Below are 23,544 nucleotides of genomic sequence, written 5' to 3'. Positions count from 1 at the left end.
GTGAAAACAATGTTTTTTTACAGACATCATCTTGGTCCCGCCTAACGACGCTTTGTGTTAATTCATATTCTTTTGCGCTTTTATTACGAAAGAAAAAGAATGCAAGATCCCCTCGTCCCCTTCGTCCCCTGTCAATAGCTACTGCGCCTCGCTGTCCCCCAAAATATACACTCTGCCAGGTATAAAGAATCCCAAACTCAAATAAGCTAGAATGAAAAAGCACACGGATTCAATAAGAAAAGAATAGAAATAATTCAAGCCTATTTTTCGTTCATTCTTTGTTCTTCCAACAAAAAAAGGATGCTCTCTACGCCTTTTCTCTCGCCGCCTTGTACTTAACCTCTTCATTACGGACCTGTGATGTCCCGAGGCGGGCCGTGACAACGCCGCCAAGTAGGCCGGGGAAAAGCCACGGGTGCTGGAGCATCTCGGGCTCAAAGGCATTAATACTGCTGCGTGCCATGCCAGTGAGCGTCTCGTCGTCGAGGAGCTGGCCGAGTCTGTATAAGTTCGAGACAGAGACGGCGTTGGTGGAGGGTAGCGACGTATCCATGCCGTCCTTCAATCGCAGAATGGCAAAGGTCGACTCGGCTGTGGTGGTGAAGAAACCACCTGCGGCATCGTAAAAGTACGACGCTTGCGCCTCTGTTCCTTGTATTAGCGTAAAGCCCTTAGACGTCCTGCTTGCGGACACAAAACTTACTCTGCAGTTGATCGGCAAACGCAATCAACGACTCATCGCCATTGGTGTCAAAAAGATCCAGCAATCCTTGAATGACATATGCATAGTCTTCGGCAAATGCTTCCGTGTCTCTGTCCCCGGTCCAGATTCGATACAGAATCTTTGACTGAGTGTCCCAGAGGTGTTTTTGGATAAAAGAGGCAATACCGCTTGCCACAGTATTGCATTTGGCGCTGATTTCAGGGTTCACCGTGACCAGCGCTTCTGCCGTCTTGGCAAGAGCAGACAGCGCCAATCCATTCCATCCAGTGACAGCCTTATCATCGACCTCGGGGCGCACTCGCTCACCTTCCCTTCGTCGTTTAAGCTCATTGCGAGCTGTGTGGATGGACTGCTCAATTCTTTCGACGGATACGCTGAACAGTTTGCTCAGCTCTTCCGAGGTCTTGACCACCCGTAAGATATTCTGCTTCATAAAGTCATCGTTTGGATCATGCTGCTCGTCAACATTGCCGTCCTCTAGGACCCCCCAGTGAGCAGCAACTACTGGGCTGGCGCCCTTCTCAGCTGCTTCAATGACGCTGTCGAATTCTCGCTTAGTCCAGAGGTAGAAAGCGCCCTCCTTCATCCCTCTGTCGCCGTTACGGACATAGGAGTCGGCAGCTTCGCTAGATGCAAGTAGCCCATCTGATCGCAGAATTGGGGTAGATGTCAAGTACTCCACAAGTTCCAGGACAATGTCGTAGAATTCGCTCGTCGCTTGTCCACCAGCTCTGTGCCAGGCTGTAAGGTAAAGGGACAGAAGCTGCGCATTGTCGACTACCAGCTTTTCAAAATTTGGTATTGTCCAATCCGGGGTGACAGAGCAGCGCGCAAACCCAGTGGCTCCGACATGGTCATGTAGAGCTCCATCTCGGATCTTCCGGAGAGTATCAAGTGCCATGTCTGTCGCGTGAGCGCATTCAGCCTCTCCCACAATATCTTGAACAGCACTAGGGGAAGTGTGTAGTTCGAGTAGAAATTGCAATTTCGGCGGAGTCAAGAACTTAGGAGCCAGGCCAAAGCCTCCATAAACAGGGTCAAACGTGCCCGCAATATGTGTGTATGCTTCCTCTAGTTGATCCAGATCAAGTTCACTTGAGACTGAGGCGGTTTTGTCCATGCCTTGTGAAGACTCGCTTGAAATGGGAGCAGCCCAACCTGACGGCACAAAATTTTGCGTTTGCGTAACTGGTCTCGTCCCCAGAGTACCTTCGGCGGCAAATTCTCTCAACTGAGCCAAAACTTCGGTGGCTTCCTTACGACACCTTGATTCTTGTTCCTTCCAACTGTCCCGAACTTTCTTGATAATAGTCAAGAAGTCCAGAGCATCTTCGGTAGATTCGTCATGTGCGCGGCGCGCAGCATTAGGTCCGGGCCAGTATGTACCACCAAAAACAGGTTCCAGCTCTGGTGTAACGAAGAGATTAAGCGGCCAGCCTCCAACACTGCTTACAGCCTGCACATAATTCATGTAGATTGTATCCAGGTCAGGGCGAGACTCTCGGTCAATAAGAACGGGAATAAAAGCATCGTTGAGTACGGCGGCGCATTCGGCGTTGGCGAAGGACTCGATCGACATGAGGCGACAGTCTAAAGCCCAGAATCAGAATCTAGCAAATTAGGGATGACTCGATATTCTTACAGTGACAGGCTTTGTACCCAATATGCAGGAACAAAAGTTTACCCTCGCTCTTTGCGCGTTCCACACTCTCGTCATTCAGCGGCTGCCACGCGACAGGGCTGGCCGCAAGGCTACGAACAAAAGGGTTCGCACTCTCACCGGCATGGTTCTTCAGCGGAGAAAGGGAGCCAGTGGTTCTGGCTGCAGAGTCCTCTCTACCTATGTGGAATGATTTCATGGCTGCAGCAGATGCCGTCAGCTCCGAGAGAACCATGCTGTCGCTTGCTGGACTTGGTCCTCGGTTTGGAGGGGCAGCGTCGGAAAACGGTATCGTTCGCGTTGTCTGTGCGCTTCCCAGTATTCAGACGGGAAACAATATCGATGGATGTATGAATAGATGCGCCTTTTTCCTCCGACGTCAGCCGGCAGTTACACTTGGTTTTTTGCAAGGTGCAAGTGCAGGCGCAAGTCGACGACAAGGCAGGGTTGGGAAAGCATGAATAATTGGAGCCTTCCCCCGCCGCCGCTTGCAGCTGCGGGCGGCATCGCGGGGCAGTTCAGTTGACGGCAGGTTGTGCATTAGGTAAGCAGAACTTGAACCTGCTGTTTGTAGCTTGTTATTCTTACCCTGTATCGGAAAGATATTGTTGAGAAAAATATATGCACAGTATGATTTGGATGGCTTTCTTTGTCTCGTTTATATCTGGAAACAGGCGTACCTATAAACAGGCCCAGATCAATCTTTCATTGCATGTGACGCTCGCTAGAGGCACCTTGGAGTACCTTGGATGCTGCACTAATTAGTGATGAAGACCCTGAAATAGTCGCTTGAGATTCCAAGTCTATAATACCCCCAATATGACGTTACAATGCATCAATAAACAACAAATATTGGCCCAAATATTAGTCGAGCGAAGAAAGGAGCACCACATTACGCGTCTCTGATCTTGACAGTTGTCGTGGTAGTTTATTACCAATCTTCACATCACTGCCCCCACCAGTTAGTATCAGGCTGGTGGGCCTGGCAGTGACATAACAGGTTACTGTTATCGATACTCAGCTTCATCTTGCCCAGCAACCCCAGCTAACTACGCCCGCTTCTTTCACTCTTGCACTCTTTCATCTCTACATCGATCTGTCCATCATGGGTGAACCCAAGTACACAATTTACGTGCGGGTTCCAATACCCCGTGGAGACTTTGTCGACCCTCCGCAGGTGAGTTTCTTGCTTGACGTCTGGCTTGGTTGCGTGCCTAACAATCTGCCAGGTTGATTGGGACTCTGAAAAGGATGACGCATTGTGGCGCATCCTCTCTAGCGCTACGCAAACAGAGATTGACTGTTAGTGTATAATCTTTAACCTATATGGACCATCCATGTTGACATCTGATTAGGGAATGACATGTAGGCCCCCTTCTACCTGTCTGCGAGCTTCATTACAAATTGTTGACCCAACTCAGCGCCACTAGATTCGATGTCACGGTTGACTTCCTGCTCAAGCAGGTTGCATACCTTACCGAACGACATGCGTCGCAAGTAAGGGCTCAAGTACGCAAAGCGGCCGCAGCGGCCAAGGGCTCCGCCGCGCCGTCACCAGTCCCTGCTGCTGAGTCCTCAACCACCGCCGAACGACGGTCCCAGCTCGGTCAGCCCATGGGCCGCGATTCCCCGATGCCACGCAACGAAACAATCGGAGCGATACGCCCTGCTCTATCCCGTGGCGGATCAGGAAACACGATCTCTCGTGATATCGCTGGCTCCTCCCCGCGCCCAGAGAGCAAGCAGCTATCCTCGCGCGCTGCGGGGGAGTCTGCTGGCCGTCACCGCCTGTCATCTCTACCAATTGCGGCTTCGAGCCCGAGGCCAGCGACATCTCAAGATCCCAACAGAGATGGTGTGGCTTCTCCAGGACCTGCGGATTCTAGCTCAGGGGAATCTTCTGAGGATGAGTCTAGTCCCGCACAATCACGAATTATTCGGCGCCCCCCTCGATACCAAGAAAATGACGCCGGATATCAGGTGGATGACGATGAAGACGACGAATCTGAACCAGCATTCCAGCCGTACAAGGCTGCCGCGGACCATAATTCAGCCTCGGATCTGGCCTCCACTTTGCGAGGAGACGGTCGTACGTCAGCCAAGCGAGGCAATAAGCACCTCGCTCGCGAACGTAATCACCAGTCTCAAACATCTGATTCCTCTGCGGGCTCTGGTGCTCTTGGCACCAGTTCCAACAAGCCGGGACGCTCAAAGTCTCACGCCTCTACTCAAAATACTGCGCAGTCAGTGCAAAGTCCTTCCGGGAAAGGGAAGCTTTCTTCGCAAGAGGGCAGCGATGGGACGCCAAGCATGGGAAGTAGTTTTAGTGATCTTGATGGTAAGCTTTCTCCCCCTACTTGATATTTGCGGCTCTGACAAGATTTGCAGATGCTTCCGTTACGCAGTCTGCCCTCGAAGAAGCACTAGCATCGCATATGCACGGTGCTGGCAGTCGCTTTAGTATCAGCCAGGCTTTCCGCAGCCGCTACACCCCGAACTCGAACAAATAATGTTTTGAGGTGATGATTTTACCATTTCAGCCTGGCGTTTGGTATAACGGGACTTTAGTATTTCTAGTATTGGATTGTAGTCTTTTGAAGTTCATTGTGTACTAATTGTCAAATCTGAGGAGTGGCTCACGTGTGACACCTGCCAGCCGCCGGAACACTGCATATCGTTTTGCAGTAAACGCGCACCACGCGCAACATAAACACGGACAGTTCTCCCGCTGACAAACGACCAAATCCTTCATCATTATCCGTTCTGCCCAATCGCATAGACTAAAATGTTTCGTCGCAACTGGTGTGGCCTGCCTCGCGAGGTATATTTTCCGTCTGGATTAAAAGAGCTTGGGTACGTTGGTCTGACTCAAGTACACCCTCCAACGATTTTTGGTGTTGACAAATAGCCCGAATAGCTATTTTGTGAACGATGAAGACGAGATACGCTCCATCGCTAACCCAGACCAATACTTCAACTTCTTCTTGAACCGAAATCCGCGAGTGAATCTGCGCCAGAGATTCCAGTTCGATAGTAGGCGCCAACGTTTGAACAATGTGTACCAACGAAATGGTGGGCTGACGTACCATAGCTGCTGTTCAAAGCATCGTCCTTGAGCGGCTCGAGTCTCTCGCGCTTCACAAGATTCCGCTGCCCCCAGTCGAGCCGGGATCCGGATCCAGACATGTCAACCTCTTTATTTCGAGGGACCTTGGAAATGCGGAGCGCATCATTGTCGTATTTGGTGAGCGAGCCAAGGATTTCGGTATGGTTGCAGGTAGAATTGCCGACGGTCCAGGAGGCATTGAAAAGGGGAGCATGGTTGGAGCTGTCAAGGCTATACAGAGACGTGACTCGACAGCAATCATCCTCGCCAATATGAGCGAGTCGTACTGGTCTACGGAACACAAGCGAGCTGTGACTGCTGAAAAGAGTCGAGCCCTCTCGATGCCCAGCTTGGTCCACCTCGGGATCAAATATCACCCACAACTCAACAGCATTCCAGGTTCCGAAGACGCTCTATGTCATGCGAGGACAGTTCTGAACACGGTCATTTCTCAGCACGCAAACAAAGACGCAAAGATCAACATCATAGCTATTGGAGACAACTGCGGGGTCATCACTTCCCTTCTGGACGAAGAGGACACATGGAAAACCTGGGGCGCATCCCTTCAAGGCGTCTTATTCTACAACCCTGCATTTTACTACGAACAGAAGCAGGGGGGTCTGAAGGACTTTCTGGCAAAGGTCGAGCACTCCGAATAGGCTACACATTGAGGAGTGATACTGACATTTTTTGGGCCGAGTAGAAATCAAGAGGCTACGCGGTATCGGAACACCCCCTCGGCACACCACTTTCTGGGCCAGACGGCAACCCAGATGAAGGCATCCCCCGGCTTGGCTTCCCTTGCTACTCCGCTGGCGAGGCACACATTGGCGAGCTCTGCTTCGTCTCCGCGCTGGAGCACGGGCTTTCGTACCTGGACGAAGTGGCCCGGACGCCCGACTTTGAGAACCCCACCATCGCAATTGTCGAGCGCGCCGCCGCCACGGTAGAGGAGACGGAAGGTGAGTGGGATGCGCTCTCTCCGGACCAGAAGCCGAGTGTTGCCACCATGGACGAGGATGAGCTGCAGAAGCAAGTGAAGATTCTAAGACGGTGGAGGCATTTTGAGAAGACGGGACATGTGCCCACCAGTGACGACGAGTCTGACATGGACGATGAGAGGGAGGGAGACAGTCTGCCTGTCAAGCCATGGGATGAAGCACCATAAAGATTCATCTCGCTTTATACCGCCTGACGAGTCACATTTTTGATTTGCTGTTCTTTTATTTCCGCATTGCGGATGTTGCTATGGTATAAGGTATTAAATAGAAATACAGTCTTGTCTTTGCGATAACCAAAGAACCAAGTATATACAGTGCATCAATCCCATCATTGCCGTCAATCAGGCCTTGAACCAGTTGGTAATGAAGTCTCTCGGGGGAGCCACGTCTTCCATAATATCCTTCGTGCGGCGGACTCTCTCCTGCACCACGGCCTCCTCGGCCGCCCACCTGCCATCGGGCTCCTTTGCGCCGCCCCAAAATGAAAACATGCTGGGCTTGCTCGCGGCGGCACCCTCCTCCTTAGCCCGCTCGGCCTTGGCCAGCTGTGACACCATGGCACGCCAGTTGTCGAGACCAGTGCCCAGGCACTCGCGGCAGAGCTTTTTAGTGCCCTTGGTGCCAGCGCCGAGCGCGCGGAGCTGCTCCTCAGCCAGGTCCACGCCGTCCCGCGTCCACGAGATACCGTCGTCCCGGGACCCGCTGGCGTAGAGGATCTCGCCAATGTAGATTTGCAGCGAGGCCTCCTGGCACCGCTCCTCGGCGCTGCGCCAGGGCGGCCGCGTCCCGTCAGGCGGCGGCGGCGGGTAGGCGGGGGGCTGGACGAAGTCGAGTACCCGCTGGTAGACTGACACGTCGCTGGGTCGGCTGCGACGAGGCTCATGCGGCCGCTCGTCAGAGAGTCCGCGACGGGCTTTGAGCAGCGAAATGTACATGGGCAACGCGCCGGAAATGTCGCCGCTGCGGGCTTTTGAATTGGCAATTGATCCCAGAACGTCAAGTAGGTTTTGCGATGGGGGGTCGGTATTGTCCCTTACGGTAAATGTCTTGCCGTCATATGGGAGCCTGGTAGCGTCGGTGCCCTTGGTGGCCTCGCCAAGGGCAAGCTCCTGCAGGCTACGCGCGGCTTCAGCCTGGTCCTTGTATTCCATGAAGCTCGCATACTCCAGAGCCGCCTCCAGGCGCTGTCGTTCGGTGAAACCTTTGGTGGCCAGGATCTTCATGTACCATCTGTCGGCTAGGGGGAATGCGCCGACACAGTTCTCTTCCAGAGGTGCGTGGGCTGCTCCCGGGGGAATCGGCACCGGGTTGGGGTTCGAAGGCCCAATGACAAACCTGGCCGGCGAGACCATGTTGCGCGTCACGTCGAGGACCCAGCCGTCCACATGCTCTGCCGTCTTGGCCGCCGTCATCAAGGCCTCAAAGTAGCCGCGGCGCCACTCCTCCGACTTGGCTGTGATGTCGTACGGAACGAATTCGATCGGATCTTCGAGCTCGGGGTCAGTCACATCGGAGAGGGGGACCAAGCCCGCGCCGTCCTTCTTTGGGTCACTCAGGCGCATCAACGCATTGCGCACTCGTCCTAGCGAACTGGCCCATCGGATGTTGCCGTCTTTGGGGTCCTCCAATTGTCTGGCGTCGCGTAGATATTTGCGCGTCATATACGTCCACTCGTGTGGTGTGGGGTGCTCACGCTCGAGAATCTCCTCCTGAATAAAGAAGAAAATCACCAGTCCGGCAGCGAGCATGCCCCAGAGGGTGAATGTGTAGCGGGCGGCCAGCTTGACTTCGTGTCTGATCCATCCGCCGCGCGTGGAGGTAAAGTATCGTACTGATGTTGGAGCCGATGATGGGGCGCTCAGAAAAGGGAGGCTTGGACGTGCCTTTGTCGTCAACAGTCGTGCTCGGGTTGGGAGGGACCCCACGCATATGGCTCTTCTCGTCCCGAGGTTCGCTGTTGACTTGATCAGCAATACGGAATGTCCATGTCGCCGTACTGCGAGCCTTGGGCGCAGCATGTTCGCAGTATTTCACTGCCTTATGCGCTTTGAAAAAGTGACGTTACTATTCCTTTACCACTGCGCATGATTACTTTGTGTACCGAAGCTGCGATGCCACTTCACGAGATAATATCAGCATGATGACTAAGCTGTTTTTTCCTTGCACTACCAAGCGCCCCCATCGACAAAGTTTTGACCCAACCCTACATACTACGAGCAGAATAATAGTAATAATATTTTGCACACGGTGGGAGGATGATTGAAGGATGAGCGGATATATTCCAGATTTGTTTTCAACGCCTAGGGGGCAGCTTGTAACTACGGCTGTTATCTCTGGTGCTGTCGTCGCTTCACTCATTTTTGGATATCAGGCCTTGGAAAGGGAAGAGCGGCTGTCTGCGCTAAAGAGCTCGATTCCGTCAATATCTGATGGGAGACATCATACGACCAAGGTGAGCCGAGTATCAAGATTGTGGCGCAAGATCGAAGACCAATCGCTAACACGGGACCATGTAGCTCAATAGCTTTGGAGGTTCAATCGAAACCAACGAGGATAAAGAGGATGCACGAAATCTAGCTCTCGCGCAGCGTGCGCGGGCCGGAGATTTCGACGAAGAGCTTATTCTAGAGCAACTAGCCCGCAACCAAGTATTCCTCACCCCCGTGGGCCTAGAAAAACTACGCAAATCCTTCGTCATCGTGGTCGGCTGTGGCGGCGTCGGATCCCACTGCGTTGCCTCACTAGCCAGATCAGGCGTATCAAAGATACGACTCATTGATTTTGACCAAGTCACGCTCTCGTCGCTTAACCGCCACTCCGTTGCGACGCTGGCAGACGTAGGCACACCAAAGGTCCAATGTCTGCAGAGGCGGCTGGTGGCCATTACACCCTGGGTCCATTTCGACCTGCGGCAGGAAAAGTTTGACGGTGATGGGGCGGCTGAGCTGCTGAGATCTTGGAAAAACGGGCAGAAGCCTGATTTCATCATCGACGCCATTGACAACATTGAAACCAAGGTTGCCCTCCTCAAGTACTGCCACGACAACAAGCTACCTGTCATAAGCTCCATGGGCGCCGGCTGCAAAGGCGACCCCACAAAGATTATCATTGGTGATATTGGAAACAGCACCGACGACGGCCTGTCTAGGGCTACGCGAAGGCGTCTTAAGCTACTGGGGGTGACGAAAGGCATCCCAGTTGTATACTCTACCGAGCAATCCGGCGAAGGCAAGGCCGAGCTGTTGCCACTCGACCAAGCCGAATTCGAAAAGGGTTCCGTGGGCGATCTTGGTGTAATGCCCAACTTCCGTGTACGCATCCTCCCCGTGTTAGGCACCATGCCCGCCATCTTTGGCATGACAGTCGCCAACCACGTCATTCTGAGCATCACGGGCTACCCTGTCGACTATGCGCCGGCCAAGGGGCGCGACAAGATGTATGACGGGATTGTCAACTATATTCAGAGCTGCGAGGAGAAGCTGGCGCGACTCTTTGAGCCTGATCTCGTCGGGCTGCGATCGCCCATTACAGTCGGCGACGTGGCCTTTTTGACGGAAGAGGTATATCGAGCGCGCAGCGCCATTACTGGCATCCCGACCCGGCTCATGCTTATCCGCTGGCGGCGGCCGGAGGCGATCAACGTGTCCGTCATCGGAGAAGGAGCCGGGGAGGAGCAAAAATGCTCCACGATTCGGCTGCGTGACCTGGTGTGCATGACAAAAGACGAGGCGACTCGCCATGAAAAGCAAATTTTCAAGGCAGGGGTTCAGGTGGAGGACTTGTACGATACGGAGACTATTGCCAGGGTCGAGAAGAGGATGGCGCAGGCAGCGGAGTACGAGAACTACCGATGGTGATGGGACCGGTAAAGCAGTTGCCGATGGGAGCAGTGGTGTATGTTCCGAGGCGTGGGACGATTCCAATGCCAAGATACCGTGTACAAGTAATCTAGACCAACATATTTTCAGCAAGAGCGCCATATGCAACCTCCCGCCATCATAGATGAATTGAGACAAGAAGATCTGTCCATCTGGCGCCTGGACCTTTAAGCAAGATGTTGATCTGCGAGACTCGAGTCCCCTCCATCTGGTCGATTGACCCCCGGTAACGGGTCTGCATTTGGAAAAGAACCGGTGAGCTGGTGCATTCACCCGTTACACCGCTGGTCGTCAAGCATCAGCTTATGCAGGGCTTAGTAGCGAAGTGAGCAGCCACCCCGGTCAGAATGGCGACATGACTTGCGGTTCGGTGATTTCTGTTTGTGCGACGCGCGACGTCGTGGCCCGTCACCGCGGATCTCCGGGGGGCTGGGTGGCAGGGATTCGCTCGAGAAGGATGACGCGGGAGGCAGGCAAGGAATTTAAAGGAAGGGTTTGCTCGTGTGCAGTTAGTTGGCTGCGTACGCGTGGGTGATGGCTGGCTGCGGCATCGGGTGGCGCGCATTCCTTCTCTTTCAGGCGACCAATGATGGGAAAGTATAAAAGGGTCAGTGGGAAAAGATGAAAATAAAAACGAAAATAAAAATAAAAATTGTGGCAAAGATGGTGGCCATGCAATCGCCACGATTCCTGGTAGGAAAGTCTCAAGTAGAGTAGCATAATAACGGGGGCTTTGAGACGGACCAAGTCTCCAGATACCGATTTCCGGGGGACTGTGTGGGTTTTGACATGGTCAAGTAACCCTAGTAAAAAATTCAAAATTCATGACTTGCTGTGTGCCTATACATATACCATTGATTTTGATATAGCATCAGCACATGCCAAGGAAATTTGCGTCAGTCGGGCAAAGGGGGCGGGCGGTCCGTGGGTGTGGGTAATAGTGGCGAAACAGATGGAAGCCAGTGAAACAAATCATACCAATTACAAAGCTCATAGTTAATGCATTGCTCTTGAATATGAATGCCGAGCAAGCCGTCAAGTTGGAAAAGGGTTTGCTACGTCAGAAAAAACAAACATTGGAGCAAGAACAAGAAATTGGGCACGCCTGCCTTTCCTTGAGTCGTCGGGCACCCGCCCAAGTCCACGACACAAAGGCCGTCACCGGTGTAACCCGCGTCACCCGGCCATTCATATATGAAAGAAATTTGTGAGTGCTTTTATTGTATTATTAATTATGCTCTTCTCCTGCACACGGCGCATGTGGCAAACCTGGCACCGTTGGCGTGCTGAACGCCACTCGCGACGCTCCTCATCACAGCTGTTCCTGGAACGGGCCGACCAGTCATGAAGGAGATTTGCCCATATTCAGGGGGAACAACAAGACTTGCCCAAATTGACACATCATTTGCTTCCATTTTAGGCCTTTTCCGTCTTGTTACTCTATATACACCGGCTGGTATGGTACGTGACTGGCTGTCGGTCGTATGTAGGCCCGGACATGAAGCTCTACATACACTCCTTATGACTCACAGCTAGGCAGCTCCAGGCAGTGCTTCTCGCCTTGGAGTACGACTGTGATCCATTTTAGGCAACATTGTTGGGACGGGTACTTGTGAACCACGAGCTGACGCCTTGAACGGGCGTCGTTTCCGTGGGGAAAAGGCCATGTGCTCGACAGCGGCCGCCGAGCACATCAACCACCCTCCTGCCTACGCCTTTCTGTAATACAGAGATGAGGCAGAGTGGCATAGATGCGTGGATGTGAGGCCGCTCCTTAGTGTCTCACAGCATGGCACGCTGGACCAACTGATTGGATGCCTTCCTCTTTGTCGGTTCGAGAGGTAACGTCGGTAGCACGTTCGCCGTCACACAATTTCCAAACTCTACGAAAGCGCTGAGTGCCTGAATGTCTATCTCTCTACTCTAGGCGCTCATCTAGCAAAGCTCGGTTCTCTGATAGGTGAAAATGGACGGCTTGTGGAACGAATGGTGACGCGGAGAGTGACGGTTGCTGCGCCCATGGATATAAGTGGTAGTTGCTGCATCCTCCGTGCGACGCAAAGCCATTTTCGCCCCTTGGCTGCCTTTTCTACGTATTTCAACTTGAAGCTATGATATGACGGGCGCATTTCCGCCGCCTCTGGTGTTTTCGAGGCCAAGAATGCACAACCAGGCAGACGGACACGCCAGGCACATGTCTCAACAGACACGATCTACCGTCGTACTCGTAGCTCGACGAGTACATTATACATGATACATTCGATTCTGGTGTGTTGCCTGAGACTGATGAAGAAATCTGAATTCTATATCGCGTAGATAGTGAGGCGCATTCTGCTAATTGCTGTTGTGTACCACCCGGACAACGTTCCACGGGCCGGGTACAACGAAAGCAGTACAAGCGTGTAAAAGGAAGCACAATAACCAATGACAACCTGACACCTGTAATGACTAAAAAGCAAAAGCCCAGGTGAATCCAGGTGTATTGACTTTCTACTGTTGCACAGATAATACATGATAGGGCGCGGCCCTTTTGCCAGCTTTGCCCGCCCGGCCGGATGTAAGGCTTCCGGAGTTGATATTACCTTGTCTGATATATAAACGGTACAAATCCGTAGCAAATCCCGAGAGCTAATGGAATTCAGGCACGCCGTAGACGCTCGACGCTCAATTGGGCAATTGGACAACACATGTTCTATTTGCACCCCGTGGTCCATGCCGCGGCCGGTCCCACGCGTGGCGTGGTATGTAGGCCAGCAGGATCCGAAGCTGAGCTCCGAACCACCATTTCTGGGTTGAATTTTGTATCGTCAAAATCGCCTCACCAAGAATGTGTGGCTCCTCACGGGCCTGGGCGCATGGTACACGGTATCCCTTTGTCTTATAACGTGAGGACGAAGGGGTCGCCTCTGCTCCCCCCCTCGTCGAGCATCACGCGGCACACTCTACGGCAGCGACTTGATGCAAGTAGCGATATCTTGATGGAATAGTTTTATTATTATTATTCCTACCCGCCTTCCCGCTACACCGGTTTGGTCGTCTTTTTTACTCCGTTGCTATTCCTGCCTGGACGACTGCGCCCCCGCCCCCCGAGTATATACACTGGTTTGAGACGGATGGACATGGGGTATTGCAGGGAAGGCAGAAGAATGAGGAGACAAGAGACAACTGTCTTATCTAACTAGGGTAAGTAAAAGAAAAGGCAGTGATGGCGAAGACGTTGAAGTCTACTGGAACACAGCAAAAAGGGCGACGCAAGTACAACTGTGGCGTGAGGAGATGGACGGCTCAACCGTGCTTTGCAGCAGGCTTCGGGGGTTTAATCAAGAGGGTGTGCGAAAGCGCCACTCTCGCTCTATGAACACATATTCATTGGCGTCGTACACACTGGAAATCAATCTTTCTTGGCCGTGTTCGGTATACGCTTAGCCTAAAAGTGTTCGCCAAGTTGTCTATTCGCGAGGGAGGTTGTACGAAGGAAGGGAGTGGGGTGTAAGTAACATGTAGGCTGCAGAGCTCTTGTGTGGTAATCTGTACAAAGTATGCGTAATTCGTACTCCGTACCGAGACGGCCATGTCGACTAGGTGGAAGCCTTGCAGATGCTGAGGAGGTAGGGACATTTTGGTAGTACCTGGATCTAGGCTGCGCTCCTCGTTGTGTTGTTCGATTGATTAAAATGTCTGATTAGTATGTATGGAAAAAAGGCAAAAAGGCAGCGGACGGCGTCGTGTCTTGTTGGACTTTCAGTGCAACCTGGGGCAGTGAGAATGTGAAGATGTTCAAGTATATAAGAAGACGTATGTCCGGCTGGGGAGGAGATTCAGAACAGGACAAGACACAAGTCTATTTATTTGACGTTGGTGTTATATTGGTCCAATTTCTTTCGCAAAACAGTCTTTCTCAAGAAATTTTGTGATTTTGATTTGATTTTACGGTTTTTACGCACATCGCGCATGGAAACAGCATCCGTGCCACCACGCCCACCTTGATCATCGCTACGCTACGCTACGTTGTAAGTGGAAAATACATTTCTTCTTCTTCGGTACCAAAACCCGCTCTTGGTCGTCTACATCTTGCACCTTGGAAAACAATTACGACGAATTCCGGGCGGGCGTCGGGCTCTGTGTGCGTCTCGGACCAGGGTCACACGGCGCGCCTTTGCGAACCATGTGCGAGCCGGCGATGAGGTGTGTGGCCATGCAGCCCTCACCAACTCAGCCTGGGTCCTCAGCAGGGTCACTCTCCCCTTGTCTTGTTCGAGATGCTAATCGTTCCCGGTCAGAAATCGAAGAGAAAGATAGTCTCCTTCATTGTCTCTTTTTTTTTCCCTTTGCCATTTTGCCATCTTGGGTAAGCGAAACGTCCTGCAGGCTGCGCATGGCCAGTACCTAGCTGACAGTAATAGTCACAGTCACAGTCACAGTCACAGTCACAGTCACAGGTGCCTGTTGTACCTCAAAGGTACCTGGGTAGGCACCTAGGCAGCCTTGCTGTCGGACCAGATCTCCCAGTCAGGTCCCTCGGTCGACGAACCGTTTTCTCTGCAGCCAGGAAAAGACAGGATTGGCTGTAACAAGGCAAGTACATGACGTTTGCTTTTCAAATTGCCGATCCACCAATTGCTGTGCAACGCGTTGGGAGATGGCTGTTGGCTGCATCCCAGCAGGGGCATCTTGGTACATTGCGATACCTGCCTGCCTACCTGTGCCTGGTTCTGGATCAGTGATTCAGTGGCCAACGGCGACTTCTTCAGTGGTCTTTTGGGTCTCTTGTACCGTGGCCTAGTGGCCTAGGTTAGTAGTGGCTACCTACAGCGGTCTACAGTGGTCGACCGCTAACTTCTCCCCCTGTTCCCAGCACCCATCCCCTACAGACACCCCCCCTTCCCCTGTATTCCCCCCCACAGATTCACCCCGTATGCACCATCTGATTGGCTACGCACGCCGTTTTCCCTTCGCCGCTTTTGCACTCGCGCCACCCGTCCGCTCAATCTGCCAACGGCCTCACGGCCTCACGGCCTCACGGCCAGCAAACAAACACTCCCGTCACTCCCATTACACGCCCAAGGGGCCCTTGTCTTGTTCATCGCCAACTTCAACCACCGCAAGGCGTCTGTGTCCGTTGGCGAGGTTGGCGAGAACGCCTTTTCCCAGCCCGTCTCATGAAGCGTCGCCCTGCTGCGATTCAGAGCTTCGACCATTGACCGCCTCGCCCATAGATAGATACATCAACCCGCCGGCCCCTTCGAGCCCTTCCCCTCCTTGCTTCGGCATCGCGACAGCCTCAAGTCTCGTCAACCCTGACTGGCTCATCCGCCAATAACGTCGTCTTTTCCTTCTGGAGTCTGCCGACATCAGACCCCTGTCCATCGTCTGAGAATCTGAGCCTCTGCGACGACACCCGCCTCCACGCCCAGGTCCATCTCACGTACGTATATATTGCTTTTTATCCTCGGTCCTTTTCTTGATTCTTTTACTGCCTCATCTTCTACATTCTCCCTTCTCCTTTGCCCTTTCATCAGCCTCATCAGTCTTTTCTCTTCCTTCATCATGCATCAATCTACTGGGCACCTTAAGGATGCTAGTCGGCCGCTGTGTCCACTCTGGTCGGCCCTTGCCTCTCTTGTGGTGGTAACTATTAGTTGAGAGCTGTCTATGTACTGGTATACTTTCCACTCTCATCTTGCCTTGTTTTGTTTTCAAAGAGGCAACATATGCGGCAATGCATCTATTAACGTGTCATCTGCTGGATTCTTCCATGTTTGAACTCCCCCCCATTTCCCCCCCATCTCTTGACCTCTTGTCTTCTTCGCGGCTCTAAGACCACACCAAGTTGTATGATATGCTGACTCGCCTCTAGCGTTCCCCCGTCGGCGATTGGGCTGCAAGCTTATTCACCTCTACCCGCCCTCAGCTGCACCTGGTCTCACCTCTCGCCTCGTGAGATCCTATAACGACAGCGCCGCCACTCTTGCGCCTCCAGCTCCGCGCCACCGTCTTATCCTCCTCTCAACTTACGGACACCTAGGCTCGCCACGGCCGTCCCGACTGAGCCCAGTCGCGCCTCTCTGTCTCGCGTCTCTCAGCCTGTCCAGCCGTTGCGCAGCATAAGCCGTGAAGTGAAGCTGGTCATGGCTGAACTCCAAAATCGTTGGATTGCTCACCTTCGCAACACTCACCACGAGTCCTCTGATCGCAGTTTCCGCTGTCCCCTCTGCGCCGAGGCTGTTTCGCCCGATATTGACGCCTTTCGCGCCCACGTTCGCGCTGATGAAGACAAGCACTCGACCTTCACCGAAGACACCGATATTGTAGAGGCATTTAGAACAATGGCAATTCATGCACCCAAGGAAAGGTTGGTCCCCTTCATCTCTTTTGATTTTTGATAACACCTTCCTGATCAAATTAGGTCCGCAAGCACTTCGCCCAAGTCCGACTTGGCGAGCTCGTCCAGGAGCCCGCCAAAGAAAACAAGCGCACAACATCTGGAGGACAAGGATGGCATTACCAGTGATTTCGATCGCGGCGGTGCCAACAACGTAACCAGACGACCGCTTTGGAACCCGTCAGATCAGCCCAGGAGTCGCGGCACTCGTGCCAGGCCTTTCACAACGAGGCGAGCCAGGCAAATCAACCGTGCCCAGTTTAGGCCCCCCCGAGCGGACCTTGCCTCCCCCCGAGTACACCCTGCCGACATAACGACTACTCCTGGGTTCAACCTGTTTCGCCAGGCAGAAACTAAACCCATTACGTCAGATCAGCTTGTTTCCGAAATCAAGGGAATTTACGAAGGCCTAACGGTTGTCGAGTTCAAGTGCGTTGAATTAAGTACCACTCCAGCGACAAGGATCCCAGAAGATCAAAACCTCGGCCAAGACCAATACCAAAAACTGATTGGGCTACATCGCATGCTGCTGTACGAACATCACGACTTCTTTCTCGCCTGCCAACATCCGTCGGCAAACGCCGCAGTACGTCGCCTTCCCCAGAAATACCACATGCCTGCACGGATGTGGCGCCATGGCATCCAATCGTTCCTCGAGCTTTTGCGCAGAAGATTACCTGAATCGCGCGAGTACATGTTCACGTTTGTTTGCATTGCATACAACTCCATGGGTCTCTTATACGAAACGATTCCTGGATATGTTGCCACTTGGATCGAATGTCTCGGAGATCTGGGCAGATACCGAATGGCTCTTGAAGACGCTGATAATATTTGGGATCGCCAAATTTGGACTGATGTATCTCGACACTGGTACTCAAAGGCCTCAGATCTGTCACCGGAGGTTGGCCGACTTTATCATCACCTTGCCATCTTGGCCAGACCCGATGGCCTTCGACAACTGTATTATTACAACAAGTCATTGTGCGTTCCGGTTCCCTTCCCGAGCGCTTGGGAAAGCATTATGTCATTTTTTACTCTAGTCCTGGAGAGATCCATGACTTTGGATCCTTCGGATGAGGTGTTTGTCAGAGCTCATGCTCTCCTCAATACTGGAAGCAGCGCCGATGAAGTCGACGAGGCCATGGAGCAATTCCTTGGTACTTTGGATCGGAGCATTGCGTTGAGGAACACGGGCTGGCTTCATTCAGGGTGAGTGTTGATTGTTTTCTCTGTTGAATTTGACTAATGCGACATTTGCTTAGATGCTATATGGCTATTTCCCTCGTCTGTTCCCTGCTCGGCTACGGCATGCCTACCAGCCCTCTAATGCAAGCACTCGCAGCTGGTCAAGTTGATGAGAAGGCTGCACTCTCGGCGGACAATGTCATGAGCACGGATCCCGCGGAGGAGAAATTTGAGACTCTCCGAAAATTCGGAATGCAGACGTGCAGCATCGTTTTCCGGCGCAAAGCAGATATCAACGCCCTTCCCTTTTTCCACATAGTACTGGTATTTTTGTACCATGTGGCGCAGCACCCCAAAGCCATGGCGCTTCTTGAGAATGAGTTTCCATGGACACGGGTAGTTGATGTGCTTAACGAGGCTCGTCCTGCTTTGATATCGAAACCGAGAATGGCAAATGAAAAGTTTCCGCGGCCGCCAAGCAACGAGCCTCTACGCCCGCTGCCAGAAGACTATGCTATGCGAGGGCTTGGACTTGCAAAAGACTATTTTCCTCCAGACTGGTTTTCTAGCGACAAGATTGAAGAGGACGAAAAGCTGTTTGAGCCGCCTTCGCTAGGGGACGAGCGACGCCAGCGCCTGCTTTGGCTTGGGCGCCGGATATGCAGCCTGGGAGACTGGTTCGGATGGGACGAAGGCTCAAATTGTTTCACTGTCAATGCGGCATATGACAAGGAAATCAGCCTCCCTGATGAGCTTTAATTGTTCCACCACGGATGTGCTGGGCTGCAGCTGCAGGAGCAGTGACGTTTGGAATCGGTGACGGATAAGTTGGAAATCGAAACCCAACCCTCGATGGAGGGCAACTTGAAAACAAAAAAAAAGGATAGCGAGTGTGAGGGTGGTATTATGGAAGTATAAATGGGTTCTGGGCGCGTTCAGACTGTTCTGGGAGATGGTAGAAAGCAAATATCCATGACATGGGAAGCAATTGGTCTAATTGATTGGTGGGTGATTTGAGAGATCAGAGAGGATTATTTATGTACAATACAGCATGACAGTTACGCTGGTATGTGTTTGATGCGATATGGAGGCGTTTATAGATGGGTGGAACATTCGCCTCTGCGAGGGTAGAAATTAAGCGATAAATTATAAAATGCTATAAAATGCTATAAAAAAGATGTCGTTTCGGTGGAAGACGGCGTTAAGCCCCCGGCGGGGCATCCACACACACGGGAAGAAGAGTCTAGAAATGCCATGTTTCGGCACGGATCCAAATTCCGGCACATTTGGGATCCCGATCTGACTGACGCACACTAAGAATAATTAATATCCACTTGAAGATGGGACCTAGTTGCAGAAAAAGGCAACCGACGTCGCGGCCATGCAGCTGTTGGCTGCCTGAAGCCGAAGCCGAAGCCGAGGCCTCCCCATACCATGATACTACCTGTCATGATGGAGTAGTAGATGCCAAAAATAACAAACGACTCGGTATCAAGTATCGAGATATATACAGAGTACGAAGTTTGTGTTCCTGTTTTGGTTACTACATTCACACCCCCCCTCCTCCGGCGTTAGCGCAAGGCAACCAACATCTGCCGCCTTTTTTCAGGCCCGTCGTTCATGGGGAGGGAGGGAGGGGTAGATGCCACAATTGTGACAAGGTCGATCGACGAAGTATGTGTCGGATGCACAAGTTTAGCCTCTTTTAGCGTCTGGTCCTTGTCGTGTGAGTGCAATATACATGCAGCGTGAAAATCACTAAAACATCATCAGCCACGTTTTTACACGTGGGCACAATAGGTAAAATGACCCCTCCTTTGCCCCCTCCCCCTCGTCCCCTCCTCCTTTGTGTAGTCACGATTGCTCGCCCCATTGGCCATGGCAACAAAGCGGTTGGGTATAACCTCGTTTAAGTCGCGTCCCTTGGGCCGCCGTAGGTGGGGGAACGGGTGGGTTGTGATTTTTCGGCCGCGGCGGGCAAGAAACTGGCCCCGGGCCCGGCTGCTTTTCTTTGCGACTCGCATCATGCCACTTTGTCCAACTCGCAACTCGTCCCCCCTCTCGCTGCAATGGTCTGAGACATGCGTAAACTGCACTTGCACGCGCCAAGCCGGCACGTTTCAGATTGGCTACGCTCGCCAACTAGGGAAGATTTCAAAGAAACGGGACAAAAGAAGTGAGGCGGTGGCGGGCCTATCCATCGCAACGGATCAACTTCCCATCTTTTCCCCCGCAACCGCATGCAGCCAGCATCCTGTCAACTGCACATCCCCCTGTCCGTCCGACAGCAACAACAACAACAACATGACAGACAGCCTGCATGACGGCGTCACGGAAATGCAGGCTGCCTCGTAGCCTGGCGGCCCCCTCCTTGATTGGCGGGAGGTTGGGGGGGCCGTCGTTGTTGACACGGCCATGAGCAGGTCTCGATATTTGAGAATAGAGACGGCCTGGACTGGAGCCTGCATTGCATCTCGTCAACTTGCATGGAAAAAGTAGTCGGGCTTGGCATATTTTCTTTGCTGGCCAGCATGGCTGATATCTCAACAAAGGTTGCTACCCAACCATGCTGGACAGATACTCACACACTCACACACTCACACACACTTTTTCTGTTTCTTCCCCTTCAGTACAGAGAGGGAGAAAGGAGGGGGGGAGGGGAAATGCGCCGAAACTGTTGTCAAAATGTCAAGATGGCGTCGCCGAGATGTAAACGAGGCACACTTCATCTCAGCCGTATTGCCAGGTCCGTGTAAGTCGCCATGTCCAAACCCCGCACTCTGTTTTTTTTTTTGCCAGTTTCCCCTCAACTAAACTAACTAACCCCTCTTGTTTTCACTGCACGAGCATCGATTTCTCATCACATGATGTTGCGGGTTGCCTTTTTCTCTGTGCCACCAAGGCGTCCATCTTGGCTCGCCACTGCGCCCGTAATAACGCGCGGATGTCCGCTTTCGACACGCTCGCAGCTGCTTGGCTTGAGGCGGTGGCGGTAGTACCATATGCGAGATTCGGCAGCTAACTAGCCGTCGCATATATACTAACTCTGTATGACGACGTCTTGCTTTGCTGCTGCGGCTGGGGCCCGCGACGGGCCGCCTTGTTCAGGTCAGGCAGCAACGCGTCAAGATGAGTGGTGCCACGGCATAGCTAGACCTTTTATAGGATGCCTTCGGACGTTCTTGTCCAACACAGCTGTGCCGCAACGCGGCCTGGAAAACACGTTGTAGAGGGAGGCATTGCTGGGGGGTTGTTGTATGGAGAACATCATAAGAGTAAAGCGGCACTGTGGTGGCGTCTTGGGATAACGGAAGTAAGGCCAGGAAAGACGACCTCGACTACGTAGTGAAGCCGGGATTCCGAGGAAGCCGAAAGGCCTTGAACTTGGAGGCGAGACATTGCAGATAAATTGATTGAAAGTCAGTGGGGGGGAATTACGGGGCCACCGGTACTCGATGCTGATTCCGATGCGATTTCCCGCTTTGGTAATATTCTAGAACAGCTTCACGTGATGCCCCTTCAGCCACAAGCTTCAGCCCGTGGCGGTGCCTGCATGTGGCTGATGCAATCTCAACCACGCATTTTCAGGGCCAGAAAAATCCCCCAAGCTCGTGCGAGCAGACACTGCGACTTGCACGAAAGGAGAAACCTCTATTCCTCCATTGCCCACCAACCAGCTTGTGGATTCGTTAGTGCAGCCAATTCCCTTTCTTGCACAAGCTGCCACTCCAAAAAAAAACACCATCCCCGGCCATGAGCGTTGTACGGCCGGCGCGCAGCGCCCTGAGCAAGTGCGTCGTTGCCCCAGCGAGCGCTCCCATCAACGTGGCCGCGACCCCTTGCCGACGACACCTGCACAGCACGCCGGCGGCGCGCGCCAAGCGGCAGCCACGGTTCCGCAACGTCAAGGCCGAGGAGATGGGCCTGACGCAGCCGGCCGCGATGGCACGGTTCGCCAACGAGCACCTGCCGGCGTACAGCCCGGCGCAGCTCGAGCAGCTCCGCAGCAAGTACACGCCCGCGCAGGTGGAGGCCATCCAGGCGGGCGAGGCGGCCGTCGACGCCGAGGACATGCTGATCCAGGGCCGCATACGCGACGACCCGTACCGGCCGACGTACGTCGAGGACTACACGCGGCTGGACCCGCGCTACGACCTGATGCCCGAGGAGGAGGGCCAGAAGCCGCGCGAGCACGCGTGGCTCGGCGAGCAGGACTGGATGGACCAGTTCTCGGCGCGCCTCTCGGAGCTGGCCGACGGCAAGACGGACGCGCAGCTGACGCGGGCCATGGCGCGCGCGCTGCGCCGCGTCAAGGCGTCGCAGGGCGTCGACATGATTGACATGACCGAGGAGGAGCTCGCCGAGCTGGAGGCGAACCCGGCGATGCTGCAAAAGTACCTCGTCGAGGACGACGCCGCCGTCGCGGACGCGGCAGACAGGGACGACCCGTCGACGCGGCTGACCGAGGCGCAGGTGCACAAGCTCGACGAGGCCCTCGACGCCGAGTGGAAGCGGGCGCTGGAATCGCTCGCCGTCGAGGACCACACCGCCGAGTCGTCGCCGACGAACATCGAGATGATGGAGCACGGCCCCGCGGGCCTCGCCGTGCGCGGGACCGAGACGGCCGAGGCGCCCGAGCTGGGCAAGATCCCCGGCGTGGCCGGGCGCTACAACCGCGCGGCGGACCCCGACGACGAGGGCCAGGACGAGCTCGGCGAGTACCGCGAGATCAAGCGCGTGACGGGCCTCGCGCTCGCCGACGTCAAGTCGCTCTACTGCAAGATCCTGGTGACGCGCTCCGTCAGCAACCAGACGCGCATGGGCAAGATTCGCAGCGCGAGCATCGTCGCCATTGCCGGCAACGGCGCCGGCCGCCTCGGCATCGGCATGGCCAAGTCGACCGACAGCAGCACCGCCGTCGTCACGGCGCAGATGCTCGCCATCCGCAACATGAAGGCCATCCGCCGCTACGAGAACCGCACCGTGTACGGCAACGCGACCGCCAAGGTTGGCGCCACCGTTGTCGAGCTTTACAACCGACCCCCAGGTACGTGCCCATTTCCTCCCTCGTGATACAATCACGGAACATTCCCCCAAAAGCTAAATGCAAACCATTACAGGCTTCGGTCTCCGTGTCCCCCACCGCCTCTTTGAAATGTGCCGCGCCGTTGGCCTCCACGACCTCGCCGCCCGCATGCCCCGCGCCAAGAACCCGATGAACTCCGTCTTTGCCACCTACAAGGCGCTCCTGAACCAGGCCGACCCCGAGGAGATTGCGCGCGGCCGCGGCAAGAAGCTCGCCGACGCGCGCAAAGTCTACTACGGCGGCTCTGTACATTAGAATCCTCCTCCCCCCCGCAACATCCCGTGACACAAAAAGCAAGGCACCGCACAGTCATCACAATAAGACGATTCGTCTTCTGCATAGACACCCAGGACTCATCTTTTGTTTTCATATAGCCAGTCCCTGTTTTTTTTAGATCTTTCTACTTCACTCTAGATGTCGGCTCTTTCTGATCAAAGGTGTCGTTTATCTAGAGCATGTATTCCAATCTGTACAATTGCATCAAAAAAACAAAATCAAACATTTACGCCATCAAAACTGAAC

The 23,544-nt window shown here is 53.6% G+C and overlaps 8 protein-coding genes across 8 annotated transcripts; 5 read left to right on the top strand and 3 right to left on the bottom strand.

Annotated features, from left to right (window-relative positions):
- Positions 1-307: 307 nt before the first annotated feature.
- On the bottom strand, positions 308-2,619 carry CCM_05206 (DUF255 domain protein; the record flags this gene model as incomplete). The annotated part of the gene is made up of 3 exons (XM_006670351.1): positions 308-651; positions 704-2,314; positions 2,367-2,619. The coding sequence occupies 3 exons, from the start codon at positions 2,617-2,619 to the stop codon at positions 308-310; spliced, it is 2,208 nt and encodes a 735-aa protein (XP_006670414.1).
- An 870-nt stretch (positions 2,620-3,489) lies between these two features.
- CCM_05205 (multidomain presynaptic cytomatrix related protein) lies at positions 3,490-4,894 on the top strand (the record flags this gene model as incomplete). Its single annotated transcript, XM_006670350.1, has 4 exons — positions 3,490-3,561; positions 3,614-3,686; positions 3,754-4,722; positions 4,773-4,894. The coding sequence occupies 4 exons, from the start codon at positions 3,490-3,492 to the stop codon at positions 4,892-4,894; spliced, it is 1,236 nt and encodes a 411-aa protein (XP_006670413.1).
- Positions 4,895-6,832: 1,938 nt separating this feature from the next.
- CCM_05204 (uncharacterized protein) lies at positions 6,833-8,239 on the bottom strand (the record flags this gene model as incomplete). The annotated part of the gene is made up of 1 exon (XM_006670349.1): positions 6,833-8,239. The coding sequence occupies one exon, from the start codon at positions 8,237-8,239 to the stop codon at positions 6,833-6,835; it is 1,407 nt and encodes a 468-aa protein (XP_006670412.1).
- Positions 8,240-8,757: 518 nt separating this feature from the next.
- CCM_05203 (ThiF domain protein, putative) lies at positions 8,758-10,348 on the top strand (the record flags this gene model as incomplete). Its single annotated transcript, XM_006670348.1, has 2 exons — positions 8,758-8,943; positions 9,008-10,348. The coding sequence occupies 2 exons, from the start codon at positions 8,758-8,760 to the stop codon at positions 10,346-10,348; spliced, it is 1,527 nt and encodes a 508-aa protein (XP_006670411.1).
- A 2,271-nt stretch (positions 10,349-12,619) lies between these two features.
- CCM_05202 (uncharacterized protein) lies at positions 12,620-13,356 on the top strand (the record flags this gene model as incomplete). Its single annotated transcript, XM_006670347.1, has 3 exons — positions 12,620-12,637; positions 13,012-13,110; positions 13,267-13,356. 3 exons carry the CDS (start codon positions 12,620-12,622, stop codon positions 13,354-13,356), a joined length of 207 nt encoding a protein of 68 aa, XP_006670410.1.
- A 298-nt stretch (positions 13,357-13,654) lies between these two features.
- CCM_05201 (uncharacterized protein) lies at positions 13,655-13,987 on the bottom strand (the record flags this gene model as incomplete). Its single annotated transcript, XM_006670346.1, has 2 exons — positions 13,655-13,721; positions 13,755-13,987. 2 exons carry the CDS (start codon positions 13,985-13,987, stop codon positions 13,655-13,657), a joined length of 300 nt encoding a protein of 99 aa, XP_006670409.1.
- Positions 13,988-15,916: 1,929 nt separating this feature from the next.
- CCM_05200 (uncharacterized protein) lies at positions 15,917-18,695 on the top strand (the record flags this gene model as incomplete). Its single annotated transcript, XM_006670345.1, has 5 exons — positions 15,917-15,997; positions 16,227-16,306; positions 16,395-16,721; positions 16,776-17,960; positions 18,014-18,695. 5 exons carry the CDS (start codon positions 15,917-15,919, stop codon positions 18,693-18,695), a joined length of 2,355 nt encoding a protein of 784 aa, XP_006670408.1.
- Positions 18,696-21,689: 2,994 nt separating this feature from the next.
- Positions 21,690-23,277, top strand: CCM_05199 (37S ribosomal protein S5; the record flags this gene model as incomplete). Its single annotated transcript, XM_006670344.1, has 2 exons — positions 21,690-22,983; positions 23,057-23,277. The coding sequence occupies 2 exons, from the start codon at positions 21,690-21,692 to the stop codon at positions 23,275-23,277; spliced, it is 1,515 nt and encodes a 504-aa protein (XP_006670407.1).
- Between the last annotated feature and the right edge of the window lie 267 nt (positions 23,278-23,544).

Source organism: Cordyceps militaris, assembly GCF_000225605.1.
Source record: "Cordyceps militaris CM01 unplaced genomic scaffold CCM_S00004, whole genome shotgun sequence".
NCBI classification, from domain to species: Eukaryota; Fungi; Ascomycota; class Sordariomycetes; order Hypocreales; family Cordycipitaceae; genus Cordyceps; species Cordyceps militaris.
Note: the sequence above shows the minus strand (reverse complement) of the source record. Positions and strands in the feature narration are given on the sequence as shown.